This window comes from Bos mutus, chromosome 3, assembly GCF_027580195.1.
Source record: "Bos mutus isolate GX-2022 chromosome 3, NWIPB_WYAK_1.1, whole genome shotgun sequence".
NCBI classification, from domain to species: Eukaryota; Metazoa; Chordata; class Mammalia; order Artiodactyla; family Bovidae; genus Bos; species Bos mutus.
Window position 1 is genome coordinate 20489919 of NC_091619.1, and position 13285 is coordinate 20503203.

The 13285-nt window shown below is 49.2% G+C and overlaps 1 protein-coding gene across 1 annotated transcript; it reads left to right on the top strand.

Moving 5' to 3' along the window:
• The first annotated feature begins 2007 nt into the window (after positions 1-2007).
• Positions 2008-7714, top strand: TTC24 (tetratricopeptide repeat domain 24). Its single transcript, XM_070361758.1, has 8 exons — positions 2008-2713; positions 2906-3109; positions 3707-3835; positions 3971-4083; positions 4423-4521; positions 7228-7325; positions 7461-7558; positions 7659-7714. The coding sequence occupies exons 1-8, from the start codon at positions 2008-2010 to the stop codon at positions 7712-7714; spliced, it is 1503 nt and encodes a 500-aa protein (XP_070217859.1).
• Positions 7715-13285: the final 5571 nt, after the last annotated feature.

Consider the following 13285-nt stretch of genomic DNA (forward strand, 5'->3'; position numbering starts at 1 on the left):
TATTCTGTGCCCAAGCACCAGCAGAGTTCAGCACTAAGATAGGATATTTGAGCTGTCAATCAAAGAATTCCCTAGGCATTGAGGGCGGTACCTGGTTGTCTGGTAACCCCAGGGGCTCTGAGCTAAGAGCTGAGAGAGGTAATCCTAGCCAGAGGGACCATTCCAGAAAGTCAGCTACAGAGAAGATCAAAGAAGGTAAGGCGCCTGTGCCTGGGGCCCCAAGGTCTGGTGTGGGGGTAGCCAGGAATGCCCAGGAAGGAGGGCCTCAAAGAGACAGAATTTCTGGGTGCTCTTAGGAGCAGGGGTAGTTTCTTTAAAAAGAGAATGTATCACGTTTGCTTGCTTCTCCTAAAAAAAAAAAAAAAAGCAGCAGGGAAGAAGAAGAAAATGGGAGGGACTGAGAACTGAGCTCTTGGGCCTTTTCCACTCCTTTTCCCATCTCTTGGGAGAAGAATTCAGGAAAAAGGCTTTGCCTTTCTTGGGGAGAGATACTAACGAGAAACACATGCTGACGCGAGAAATATACTTGGGTTTAACAGTGCCCCGGAGACAACAGCAGGATGTTAGGCGACCAAAACTAGCAAGCAGACAGAAAGTCAAGGAGGTAGCGGGGAGAGAGGTTCCCCTTGAGATAGGGAGTAGGCAGTAAACGGAGACACAGAAGCCTTGCTCCTGAAAGTTGGCTCGTCGCCAATTACATGGCCTAGTCAGCTTTGTGCCCCTAGTGCCTTGTATGGCACCTGGCATACAGCAGGAGTGCACTGAGCTTTTGTCGAACTGACTTGAACTCTACCTTGAGATTAGACAGCAGGAGTATGTAGATTATGAGTGGATGTCTTCGGATGCACCAAGTGAAGGAGATGGTGGAGCAGAGGCCCTGTATGTGCTCTGTTCGTTCATCCATTCATTTATTCATTCAGTATACCTTTTTTATTGTGGCAAAAATCTATATATAACATGAAATTCACCATTTTAAACCTTTTCTAAGCTTACAGTTCAGCAGCATTAAGTATACTCCCATTTTTGTGCAGCCTTCACCACCATCCATCTCCACAACTTTTTCGTCTCATTCGGGAAACATATTTTGAGAATCTACTGTTTTAGAACATTCAAGTTGCTCCAAATCTCGTAGGGGAAATGGTCAAGAAAGTCAACGACCCTAACCCGGTGTGAAAAATGCCATAAAAGACCTAAGGACAGATAAGCACTATGGGAGTACAGAAGAAGGACCCAGTTGGTTGAGGGGAGGGCCTTTCTGAAGGAAGCTGTTACTTGAAATTGTTGCAAGAAAGAGAGTGGTTCGAGAGAGGATGGTCACATCCCAGGTCCGAGTCCCTGGGGTGGATGCCAAGTATGTGTTCTTAGCCTCATGCAGGAAAGAATTCAATGTTGAGCCATAGTAAAGAGAAAGAAGGTTTATTCAGGGAAGAAACACCCTCCATAGACAGAGTGTGTGGGGTTGTCAATTTTTACATAGGCTCTTGGTGGGTATTGTTAGTATTGAGGTGATTACACAGGCTAATGATTGGGAGGAGTATTCCAGTTGTTTTGGAAAAGGGGTGGGGATTTCAAGGAATTGGGCCACACCCACTTTTTGACATTTCGTGGTCATCCTTAGAACCATCATGGCACCCGGGGTGTGTTACATTGAGAGTATACTGAGGCTCAAGGTCAAGTGGAAGTTGAGTCCGCCATCTTGGACCCAGTTGGTTCTAATCAGTTTATGTTGTGTCCTCAGGCTAAGTCACTTTTTTAAAGACTGTGCCCTGCCCCCTCCTTGTCTTAAAATGAGTCTTGGAGGATGAGCAATTAGTCAGGACATTGGAGTGAGAGTTGATGTGGTGTCCAATGGGATAGGTGGAGCAAAGTGAGATGGCAGAGAGAAATCCTTGAAACCCTGAGGGTCACACCAGGGCAGAAGTAGAGCTGAATTGCTATAGAGGGACAGTGGTCCTTTGGAAGACCAAAGATAACATACTGACTCCTCTGCTCCCTATTGTCAGCACTATGTCTTCCCTCAACACTGAGGATACCCCCCAAGAACCCTCACTCTCGTCCTCAAGCTCCAAGAAGAAAAAGAAGAAAAGAAAGTGGCCTCAGCAAGAGGCCACCATCCAAGCCCTCACCAGGGCTGGCCACAGGGCCCTATTGGCTGGCTGGAACCATGAGGCCTTGACCAGCTTCCGGAGGGCCTTCCTCCTGGCTTCCAAGTCACCACAAACCAGAGACACCCCTGTTCTCCGGGCCTGTGCCTTCAACCTGGGGGCTGCCTACGTGGAGACTGGGGACCCAGCCAGAGGCCTTGAGCTGCTCCTACGTGCTCAACCTCAAGAGACGGCCCAGGGCGGGTGTCATGGCGACCAGTGTTTCAATGTGGCTTTGGCCTACCATGCCCTGGGTGACCTGCCTCAAGCTTTGGCCTGGTACCACAAGGCCCTGTGCCACTACCAGCCACTAGGTGACCAGGGACAAGCCCAGGCAAAAATGGGAGCCTGCTACCGAGCTCTGGGACAGCCTGGGCTAGCAGCCCACTGCCTGCAAGAAGCGAGCCGGGCCTATGCCCAAGCAGGGCAGCCCCAGGCTGCAGCCCTGACATTGGGGGCTGCAGCGGGGTGTATGCTGAAGAGCGGGCAGCATGGGGCGGGTGAAGTCATGCAGGTGCTGGAGGAAAGTCGGAGGCTTGCTGAGAGAAGCACTGAGCAGGGACTGCTGGGTGAGGCCTTGGGGCTGAGAAGGTGTGGGATCTGGGGGATTTCTGACCGGGTGATACTCTGAGACATGGGGTGGAAGCAGAGGCCTTTCTGAGGGCTGGGAGGGGCTGGGAGAACCCTGGGAGAGTGGGACAGAGGCTGCACCAGTACAGCTTCAGCAGCATCTGGCCAGTGACCTTGGCCATGCCCTCTAGGGCAACTCTATAACGATCTAGGCCTGGGCTACTCCCAGCTCCAGCTGTTCCCGCTAGCAGTAGAGGCCTTCCTGCAAGCCCTGCCCCTGTGCCGGGAGCCAGGAGAGGAGGCCACGGTGCTAAGGAACCTTGGGATGGTCCACAATGCCCTCGGCAACTATCAGGAAGCCCGGGAGCTCCACCAGAAGGCTGCCGACCTGCACGGTGGGTACCAGGGACTGGGGAGTGAGACTGAGACCGAGGGGCTAAGAGGGGGGTTCCAGCTGGGGCCCCAAGGCTGGAACTCTAGAGCTAATTGTGGTTATACTTTAGAACTAATTAGACTGGGAAGTCCAGAACCAGGGAAGAGAGAGTGGGGGTGGTATAGCCAGGCAGGACAGAGGGTTATGGGCCCAGAGGCTGAAGCCTGGGGTTGGGAAGGCAGCAATGGGCAGAGAGAAGAACCTAGCTGGAAGGGGAGGCCTGAAATGGAGCCCAGTGCTTCTTCTAAATGATTGTGTGACTTTCAGCACATTACCTTCACTTTCTGAGCTTCAGGTTGCACGTGTATAAAAATGAAGCTATTAATACCTGCCTTGCCTGCCTCCCTGGGTTTTTATGTGGCTCAGAGTAGCCTGGGGAGGCATTCAGACCAAAACTCAGGCTGGGTTTCAAGAGTTCAAGCCTTCATGGTGCCTCTAGAGGTGTGCCAGGGTTGCACACCAGGACTCCTGGCAACCCTCCCTTCCTCGTTGGGGGGCAGGGTTCTGATGCCCCAGCAGGCCAAGTCCTCTCTTAGGATGGTGTGGGCTCTGTCCCCAGGCTCTGTGGGGCAGCGGAGGGAGCAGGGCTGGAGCTTTGGCAGCCTGGCATTTGCAGTGAGCCAGCTGGGAGACCACAAGGCCGCCAGAGACAACTACCTACATGCTCTGCAGGCTGCCCGGGACACTGGTGAGGGGAGCGGCTTGCAGGCGGCTTGGGGTGGGGCAAAGCCTGAGGATCCTTGGGGCTGGTGGGAGGACCTCTAGAGGGGAAGGTTGGTGGGGTTGGGAGCCAGGGGAGGACTTCTCAGACTGTCTTCCCCAGGGGACGTGAAGGGGCAGTGGCAGGCCTGTGAGGGTCTGGGGGCTGCTGCAGCCAGACTGGGACAGCATGACCAGGCTCTGAAGTACTATAAGGAAGCGCTGGCCCGGAGTCCGGTGAGACCCTCCATCCCAGAATCGAACTGTTTCCCAATAGCCCTCCAGTTGCTCTCCTGACATGCTTTCTCCAGCTAATATTCCTGTCTCTCCCCACCATCCATTCACCCACCAAATGTGCACTGGGCACACAGTGTGCTGGGTCCTGGGACACTATTGTGAGGAAGAACCCACCTCTGTCCATGGTTCTGGGTAGGCGGTGGCAGGATGCTGGCAAAGGCATGGGGATGGGCTAGAGAAGAGAAGAGACAAAGGCCCCTCCCCTCCTCCTCTTCTATTTCCTCCCCGGTCCTGAAGCCCAGGCTTTTCCCACTACCCCATTATCCACTCTCTCCCCAGAAGGAGTCAGATTCTGTGCGAGAGCGGCTGGTGGCCAAGCTGACAGATGCCATAAGGACCCACTTGGCCCGGGGTGGACTGCTTCCAACTCACACCCTGGTGAGATGACACCTGAGACAAGCAGTAGTGGGTGGGGGGGAGGTTACCCGGAGAAAGGGGTGGTGATAAGTGGAGCTGATGTCAAGGATGCTGCACTTGACTGCTCATCTGTGTTCATCTGCCCCAGGGCCTACGTGTGGGGCACATACCACTTTCCAGAGGCCACCTGGGGGTGGGGAGGTGGGTGGGGGATTGTGGCACGTCCCCAACACCAGGGCTGTGCTAGGGCTTTGGCTGATTGGTAACTAGCCCAGTGGGTGAAGGCCAAAGGCCCCATTGAAGATGGGGCTTCCCAGGTGGCTCAGTGGTAAGCAATCCACCTACCAATGCAGGAGCCCCATGAGACACAGGTTCCATCCCTGGGTTTGGAAGATCCCTTGGAGGAGAAAATAGCAACCCATTCAGTATTCTTGCTGGGATAATCCCATGGACAGAAGGAGCCTGGTGGGCTACAGTCCATCGAATCCCAAAGAGTCAGACATGACTGAGCACACTTGTATGCACGCACACCATCAAAGGTAACTGAGCCAGACTTGCAGGACGTGGTTTTGTCTCTAGCTGCAGTTCCCCAAAGAGCCACAGGATGGGAGCAGTGCTCCAAGGATGTGCTCTCTCTCCTCTCATTCTCTAGGGGACAGTTCTCTGTGGGTCTCTACCCGTGCGCCTCCTTCTCTGAACTCCTCCTCCCTCCCTGTCTACCTCCCATCCTCTCTCAACAGGTCAATGTCTCTTCAACTGCCTCTTCCCTCACACTTTGAGATTTCTCAGGCAACCTACTTACCCAAGGAATTGAAATTATGGTTGAATATTTGTTATATTTATTTGCTGGGTTTTATGTCTCCACCACACGATTGCACTCATCTCACATGCCAGCAAAGTAATGCTCAAAATTCTCCAAGCCAGGCTTCAGCAGTGCATGAACTTCTAGATGTTCAAGCTGGATTTAGAAAAGGCAGAGGAACCAGAGATCAAATTGCCAATATCCACTGGATCATCAAAAAAGCAAAGAGTTCCAGAAAAACATCCACTTTTGCTTTATTGATTACGCCAAAGCCTTTGACTGTGTCGATCACAACAAACTGTGGAAAATTCTTCAAGAGATGGGAATACCAGACCACCTTACTTGCCTTCTGAGAAATCTGTATGCAGATCAAGAAGCAACAGTTAGAACCGGACATGGAACAACAGACTGGTTCCAAATTGGGAAAGGATTACGTCAAGGCTGTATATTGTCACTCTGCTTATTTGACTTCTGTGCAGAATACATCATGCGAAATGCCAGGCTGGATGAAGCACAAGCTGGAATCAAGATTGCTGGGATAAATATCAATAACCTCAGATACACAGATGACACCACCCTTATGGCAGAAAGTGAAGAGGAACTAAAGAGCCTTTTGATGAAAGTGAAAGAGAAGAGTGAAAAAACTGACTTAAAACTCAACATTCAAAAAACTAAGATCATCTGGTCCCATCACTCCATGGCAAATAGATGGAGAAACAATGGAAACAGTGAGAGACTTTATTTTCTTGGGCTCCAAAATCACTGCAGATGGTGACTGCAGCCATGAAATTAAAAGATGCTTGCTCCTTGGAAGAAAAATTATGACCAACCTAGACAGCATTTTAAAGAACAGAGATGTTACTTTGCTGACAAAGGTCTGTCTAGCCAAAGCTATGGTTTTTCCAGTAGTTATGTATGGATGTGAGAGTTGGACTATAAAGAAAGCTGAGCGCTGAAGAATTGATGCTTTTGAACTGTGGTGTTGGAGAAGAAAGACTCTTGAGAGTCCCTTGGACTGCAAGGAGATCCAACCAGTCAATCCTAAAGGAAATCAGTCCTGAATAGTCATTGGAAGGATTGATGCTAAAGCTGAAGCTCCAATACTTGGCCACCTGATGCGAAGAACTGACTCATTGGAAAATACCCTGATGCTGGGAAAGATTGAAGGAAGGAGGAGAAGGGGACGACAGAGGATGAGATGGTTGGATGGCATCACGGACTTGATGGACATGAGTTTGAGTAAGCTCCAGGAGTTGGTGATGGACAGGGAAGCCTGGTGTGCTGCAGTCCATGGGGTCTCAAAGAGTCAGATACGACTTAGTGACTGAACTGAACTGATGTCCTCTCTTGGGAAGATCCCCTAGAGAAGGAAATGGCTACCCACTCCAGTATTCTTGCCTGGAGAATTCCATGGACAAAGGAACCTAGTGGGCTACAGTCCATGGGATTGCAAAGAGTTGGACACAACTGAGTGATTAACACTTGCACTTTTTCATCCATGTCCTCTCTTATTTGAAAGACTAGGATATCATATTTATAGTTTGCAGGTAAAATTATCTTTGTATAAGCAGTTGACTGGATTAGGCATCAGAAAACCTGGGTTCTATCCGAAGTTGGCCACCAACTTTCTATGACTTTGTTCCTGGAGGCCCCAGGAAGGATGAGGTGGTCATCAAGCTCTGGCTGGGTCTGATAGTCCATGAGCTTGAGTTCTAACTTGAGAGTTACTCCTGGGGACCTTAACAGAACAAAGGGCCTTGCCCTGTAGTTTCATCCTTAGACACAAGGCACAGCCCAGCTGTCTCTAGCACTTCTCTGTCTCTCTGGGGCCATTGTGTGTGGAAGGAACGTACATTCACACCACAACCACAGCTGGGATAGCCATTTTTCTCAAACTGATCCCATTTACCCCTCTTTATTCCTAGACCTCAGCTCCAGAGAGATCCCTGGCTCCAGGTGGAGGCGGCCTGGTGGAAGGGACCCCAGCCAGGGTAGGCAGGGGCACACCAGGAGTGCAGCATAGGTAAGCAGGGCGGAAGCAGAGCTTCAGGGATGGATGTGGTCTCAGGGTGTGTTGGGAGGTGTCACAGCCTGGCACAGTGGGTAGGAAGGGAGCTGGCCAGAGTACCACTCTGCCCCCTGTTTCCTGCCTCTACAGATCTCCTGGTGGGTGGGAAGATGAGTTAGAGGAAGACCACGAGGGGAAAGAGGAAGAATCCGCGAATGTTCCCACATCTCGGGCACCAAGGCTGGAGGGTGAGTCTAAGGAAGCTGCTTCTAGCATCGCCGCCCCCCAAATGCGAGTGCTCTTACTTCCTTTACCCCACCCTCCCACTCGTTGTATTCCCAAGGCCAGGACCAGCCCTCCCCGCTTTCTGCTCCTCTCTCAAGGCCCTGGACCATTTTGCCTAAACCCCTTTCCTGAATCTGCCTCTTCCCACCTGCTCCTGAGGCTTTTCTAACATCTAGAACTCTGTATCTTGGAGCACCAAGGTTTCCACACCTACTGCATGCCAGGCACTGGATGCTTTTCTCACCTTAGCTTACTAGGCTCTTCCCCCAAAGGCTTTGCACTCTGAGGACAGAGTTCCTTGCTTCTTGGTGACTTGAATTCACTGATGTCTTCTTTTCAGTGTGTTTTCTTCCAGGCACCAGGCTCACTGGTGAATCATTCCCATCCAGTCAGTCCAAGTTTGCTAAGCACCTGCCCTATACAGGGGGATCCTCTGCATACAGTGACCAAAACATCCCCTGACACCCACCCTCCTGGTTCTTCTCCCAAAGATGTCTCTTTCCCCCCATGATGGTTCTTGGGGCAGCGAGGCCCGTGATGAATGTGTTTGTCTCTCCATCCAGACCCAAGACCCAAGGCTCATCTCTCATTTGGAGGCCAAGGCCCCCTCAGAATGGAGAACCCTGGCCTTCTGGTACCCAACGTGCCCCGTGGCAATAGGTAGGTACCTGGGAGGAGGGATGAAGCCTGGAGAATGGATAAAAGAAGTAGGAGAGGATGTGAATTTGGATGACTTTAATGGAACATGATCTCTTAAAGTTGGGGGAAGAGGTGGTCTGTTGCTTGGGGACATGGTGCTTTGAGCCTCTCTGACTTTGCCCTTTAGCAGTCTGCATAACCTTCACTCAGCTCTGGAGGTCCGGAGTGTCCCCCGCCTCCTGCATGGCCTGAGTGTAGGCCTCGGTGAAAGGGAGAATCCTGCTGAATGGGGGAACGCATGGCTTAAGCATACTCCCCACTGCCCTGGAGCCCACCAGCAGAGGTAGGGCCAGAAAGGGTTACAGAAGTTGGAGCCAGAGCAAGCTCCCTTCTCTTCTCTCCCTAGTCACTCTCACTGGCAAGCCCCTCTCTGCCTCCTTCAGGTCATTCAAACAGCCCAGGGAACCCCCTGGCAGGAACCCTCAGAGGAGATCCATGGAGTCTGGCTTCTGCATAATCATGTGACCATCCCCGGCTAGCCACAGCATGGCCTCTGCAGTACCCTCCCAACATGCACACTTCAGGGACTTCTAGGGCTGAACCCCTTCCCCGTCATTTCTAGTGAGCACTGCATGGGCATGGAATGCAATGTCTGCAAGTAGGCCCCCGAGCAGGCTGCACGAGGGCTTGCCGGTCTTAGCACCAAGGCGTTCTGGGTGCTTCTCATTGGGATTTTTGGATTCAATAGGGAAAAGAAAAAAGGAAAACGGATGGTACATTTCTCCCCTGTCTTTTTGGCATCAAACCTCACAATCTGGCCTTGCCAGTTCTTAAAAGCATGACATCTTGTTTAAGACACTTTAGGGTCACTGACTCCATTTTCTCATATGGGAAATGTGTATCTCATGCTACAGAAGATACACCTTAACGGAGCTTTTGATGTACTCCTCTTCCTCCACAAAATAAAAGCAGATGCTGTCTGCGGGGCCCCTCGGGCCTCTAGCAGCTTTACTGCTGCTGCTGCAACAACAGTATTTTGTAACATTGCTAACTTGGCACATGCCACACCCTGTTGTAAGTGCTTCACAAGTGTCTTCTTTAATCCTCACAGCAGATGAATCCCCTTTCACACGTGAGGAAAAGTAGGCACAAAGGTTAAGTGGTCTACCTGCCAGGTCACACAACTAGTAAGTGAAGCTGAGATTCATACCTAGGCAGTGAGTACCTTGTAGGATGCTGTGCAGTTCAACTCCCCCAGTTAAGCCATTGCTTACCAACAGTTGTTCGTGTTTGATACCAAATGTGTTTATTCCAATTGTATGTGTTATCGTTGTTCGTAATTAAACTGATGAACTAAGAGTGTGGAAACAAGCTGTTTCTATGACAACTAAGTTGAATCTTTAGAAGACACAATTCAGGTGAGTGACTTTAAAAACTGCTGTTGAATTAGATATGAGTGGAGAGACTATTACAAATTGGGGGAAATCATAAAAATCTAGGTGAATTTTGCACTCAGATTGCTTTAAATATACCATCAATTTTTTGTTCCACCTTAAGGAAGCAAACTTCAAACTGTTAGGTGATATGTAAGTGGTGAAGTTTATGCAAGAAAGAAGATGGATAACTACAATCTTTGTTCTTATCCTCAAAGGCAAGACCCTGGTCACACTTTGACAGATGGCAAATGAACGTTTGTTGAAATAAAATAATCTAGTCCCAGTCGTGTCAGATAAGAGGCATTCTACTGCACTGTGAATTACTTCACAGTGAGATTTTAAGGATTCATTAAAATACTTGTAGATAGAGGACCTACTAGGTTTCAGGCACAAAACCAGGTTTTGTTAATCTTCCTTATCTCAATGGAGCTTATTATCTTGTCAGGCATTGGAAATGTCTTGACTGAGATGTAGATTACATGACTGTAACAAAGCCAATCAAACTGCCTTTAAATGAAGAAAGAAGAAAGGAGAATGATTTTGAGGGACAAGTAGCAGCATCTGCCACACTGTCAGGATCAAGCATCACTGGCTGTACCATTTTATAGCTATATTACCTTAGGGAAATTACTTTACTTCCCTCTGCTACTCAACTTCTCATCTATAACATAAGGACAAAAATACATCATAGGATAGACAGGATCAAATTACATAATATAGGCAGAGCATCTGGAACTTAGCAAATACTCAATCCTCATGCCCCCTTTCTTTAAAAATTTTTCATTTATTTTTTTACTGTGCTGGGTCTTCATTGCTGCACAGGCTTTTCTCTAGTTGCGGTGAGCAGGGGCTACGCTCTAGTTGTGGTACTCAGGCTTCTTATGGCAATGGATTCTCCTCTTGGCGCAGAGCACAGGTTGTCTAGGCACATGGGCTTCGGTAGTTGCAGCCCCTGGGCTCTAGAGCACAGGCTCAGTAGTTGTGGCACACGGACTTAGTTGCTCCTCTGCACGTGGAATCTTCCCAGACCAGGGATTGAACCTGGGTCTCCCACACTGGAGATAGATTCTTTACCACTGAGCACCAGGGAAGCCCGACATGCCCTTCTTAAATTGATTCTGAAAGCATTTTCTAGAGTACACTCCAAAATGTGAAAGGCAGCAAGGTGGAGTAGGTTGGGCACTGCCTTCCTGAAGATAGCCTTCATTGGTTGTTTCATAAATTCTAAGTGTGTATGGTGGGATATATTTTGTGTTATTATTTTACAGTTACATCTCATCTGAATGAAGTCAGCAGTTGATAACTGCTGACTTCAGATATATAGCTTCAGATATATAGCTCTGCATTTGGAGAGGCATTTAAGCATAGAATAATGCTTAAGACTTCAGACTTTAGGTCAAGCTGCTTGGGTCCTATCTCCACTGACAGCTATCAGTGTATCATTGGACATATCATTCAACATCTTTGAGCCTCAGTTTCCTAATCCGCCTTCAGTGCAGGAGACCCAGGCTTAATTCCTGGGTCAGGAAGATGCCCTGGGGAGGGGAATGGCATCTATTCCAATATTCTTGCCTGGAGAATTCCATGGACAGAGGAACCTGGCCGGCTACAGTCCATGGGGTTGCAAAGAATCGGACACTACTGAGTGACTAACACTCTCACTTCCTCATCTGTAAAATAGGGATAATAACAGTTGTTGTAAGGATAAAATGAGAAGACTCACGTCAGCACTGGGTACATATACTCAAAATGTTATCTATGTCAAAGACACATTCTTCACATTGTGTTTTGGAAATGAATCTTCAGAATTGACCAATTTTCTCAAGTTGGCCTGTAGGGAGTCTTGTTGTTCAGTCACTAAGTCATGACTAATATATAAAAGTGAAGCTACTTATATACTGGTGAAGCCATAAAACAAAATTAGTGAAGTCTTAGATAAGATTATGCAATTATAATGTAAACTCTATTTCAATTAAGATGAATAAACTAAAAAACAAGAATGAGTAAACCACAAACATAGTCTAACCAAAGCAATTTTCCACCACAATCACAGTCTGATACATTCAATTTTCCACATCAGACATGTAAAATAAACATAGGCAAGGTACAACCCATAGACGATCATAAGCCTCTTATAATAAAAAAAGGAGACTATCAGAGGAATGGGCTTCCCAGATGGCTCAGTGGATAACTAAATAATCTGCTTGTGATGCAGGAGACACAGGAGACACTGGTTCGATCCCTGGGTTGGGAAGATCCCCTGGAGAAGGAAAATGGCCTCCCATTCCAGTATTCTTGCCTGAAAAATCCCATTGACAGAGGAGCCTGGTGGGCTACAATCCATGGGGTTGCAGAGTCAGACACGACTGAGCACAGCACTCACTACACAGCATCAGAGGAATACTTAAAAGTAAGAGGGGTTCTGGCTTCTCTTGAGGCTCAGTGGTAAAGAATCTGCCTGCCAATGCAGAAGACATGGGTTCGATCCCTGGTCCAGAAAGATCCCACATGCCGCAGAGTAACTCAGCCCACGTGCCGAAACTACTGAGCCTGTGCTCTAGAGCTGGGGAACCGCAACTACTGAGCCCAGGAATCGCAAACCACTGAAGCCTGAGTGCCCTAAAGCCCGGACTCTGAAACGAGAGAAGCAACCGCAATGAAAAGTCCAACTAGAGTAGCACCCCCCCCGCAGCCCCCCGCTGTGAATAAGGAAAAACCCTTATTCAGACTCAGCAATGAAGACTCAGCACAGCCGAAATAAATAATTTTTTCTTTTAAAGTAGGAGGGATTTTTGCTTTTCTCAGTAAACTAGCCAGGAATGGAATTCATGTTACAGAAAAAGAATAAACTAGCATAAAAACACCCCCCTCGATCCTGTTGTTGTTTAGTCGCTAAGTCGTGTCTGACTCTGTGACCCCATGGACTGTGGCCTGCCAGGCTCCTCTGTCCGTGGGATTCAAGAATACTGGAGTAGGTTGCCATTTCCTTCTCCAGGAGATCTTCCCCATCCAGGGATCCAATTCGCCTCTCTTCTCCTGCATTCTTTACCTGGTTCTTTACCTGGGAAGCCAGGTAAGCAGAGATAGGCGAGGCTAATTGAGTGGGGAGACGGGTCCCAAGTTATATGAAACGCTTAGTAGTGTTAATAAGAACATTCACTTATTGAGCCCTATGTGCCTGACGCTGTCTACGGCTTTGCATGGAATACAGCCCCATATGTACTCGTATCCCATTTTATAGACAGGCAACAAATCTGGAGAGCCAAGTTCACTCAGTAAGTGGTAGGGCAGGAACCCGGGTTAACTGCTGTGCTGTACAGCTTAGCAGTAACAGAACTGCTACACAAAAACATGAAGAAATGACGAATTATTACCGACGGGCGCTTGAGAGCAAAGCACTTCGGGTCATTTGTGAGGCAATATGAAAATGCTTCGGCGATGGGCAGGGACCCAGACCGTAAGACCGGACGCCCTGACGGAGGCGGGGCCGGGGTGGGAAGGCACCCGGGCGTTGGCGCACACGGTAACACGAGGAGAAGCGGCGGAGTTGCCAGTCCTAGGTCCACTTCCGGCAAGGGTGAGTGCGGGCCCGGCCCCTCGGGGGCAGGGCTAAGT

What these genes read in the sequence shown, in the direction of transcription:
- TTC24 (XM_070361758.1), top strand. Translation starts at nt 2,008, where the DNA reads ATGTCTTCCCTCAACACTGAGGATACCCCCCAAGAACCCTCACTCTCG. An exon ending in CACTGAGCAGGGACTGCTGG is followed by an intron (nt 2,714 to 2,905) that starts GTGAGGCCTTGG and finishes CATGCCCTCTAG; the next exon opens with GGCAACTCTATAACGATCTA. An exon ending in ACACCAGGAGTGCAGCATAG is followed by an intron (nt 7,326 to 7,460) that starts GTAAGCAGGGCG and finishes CTGCCTCTACAG; the next exon opens with ATCTCCTGGTGGGTGGGAAG.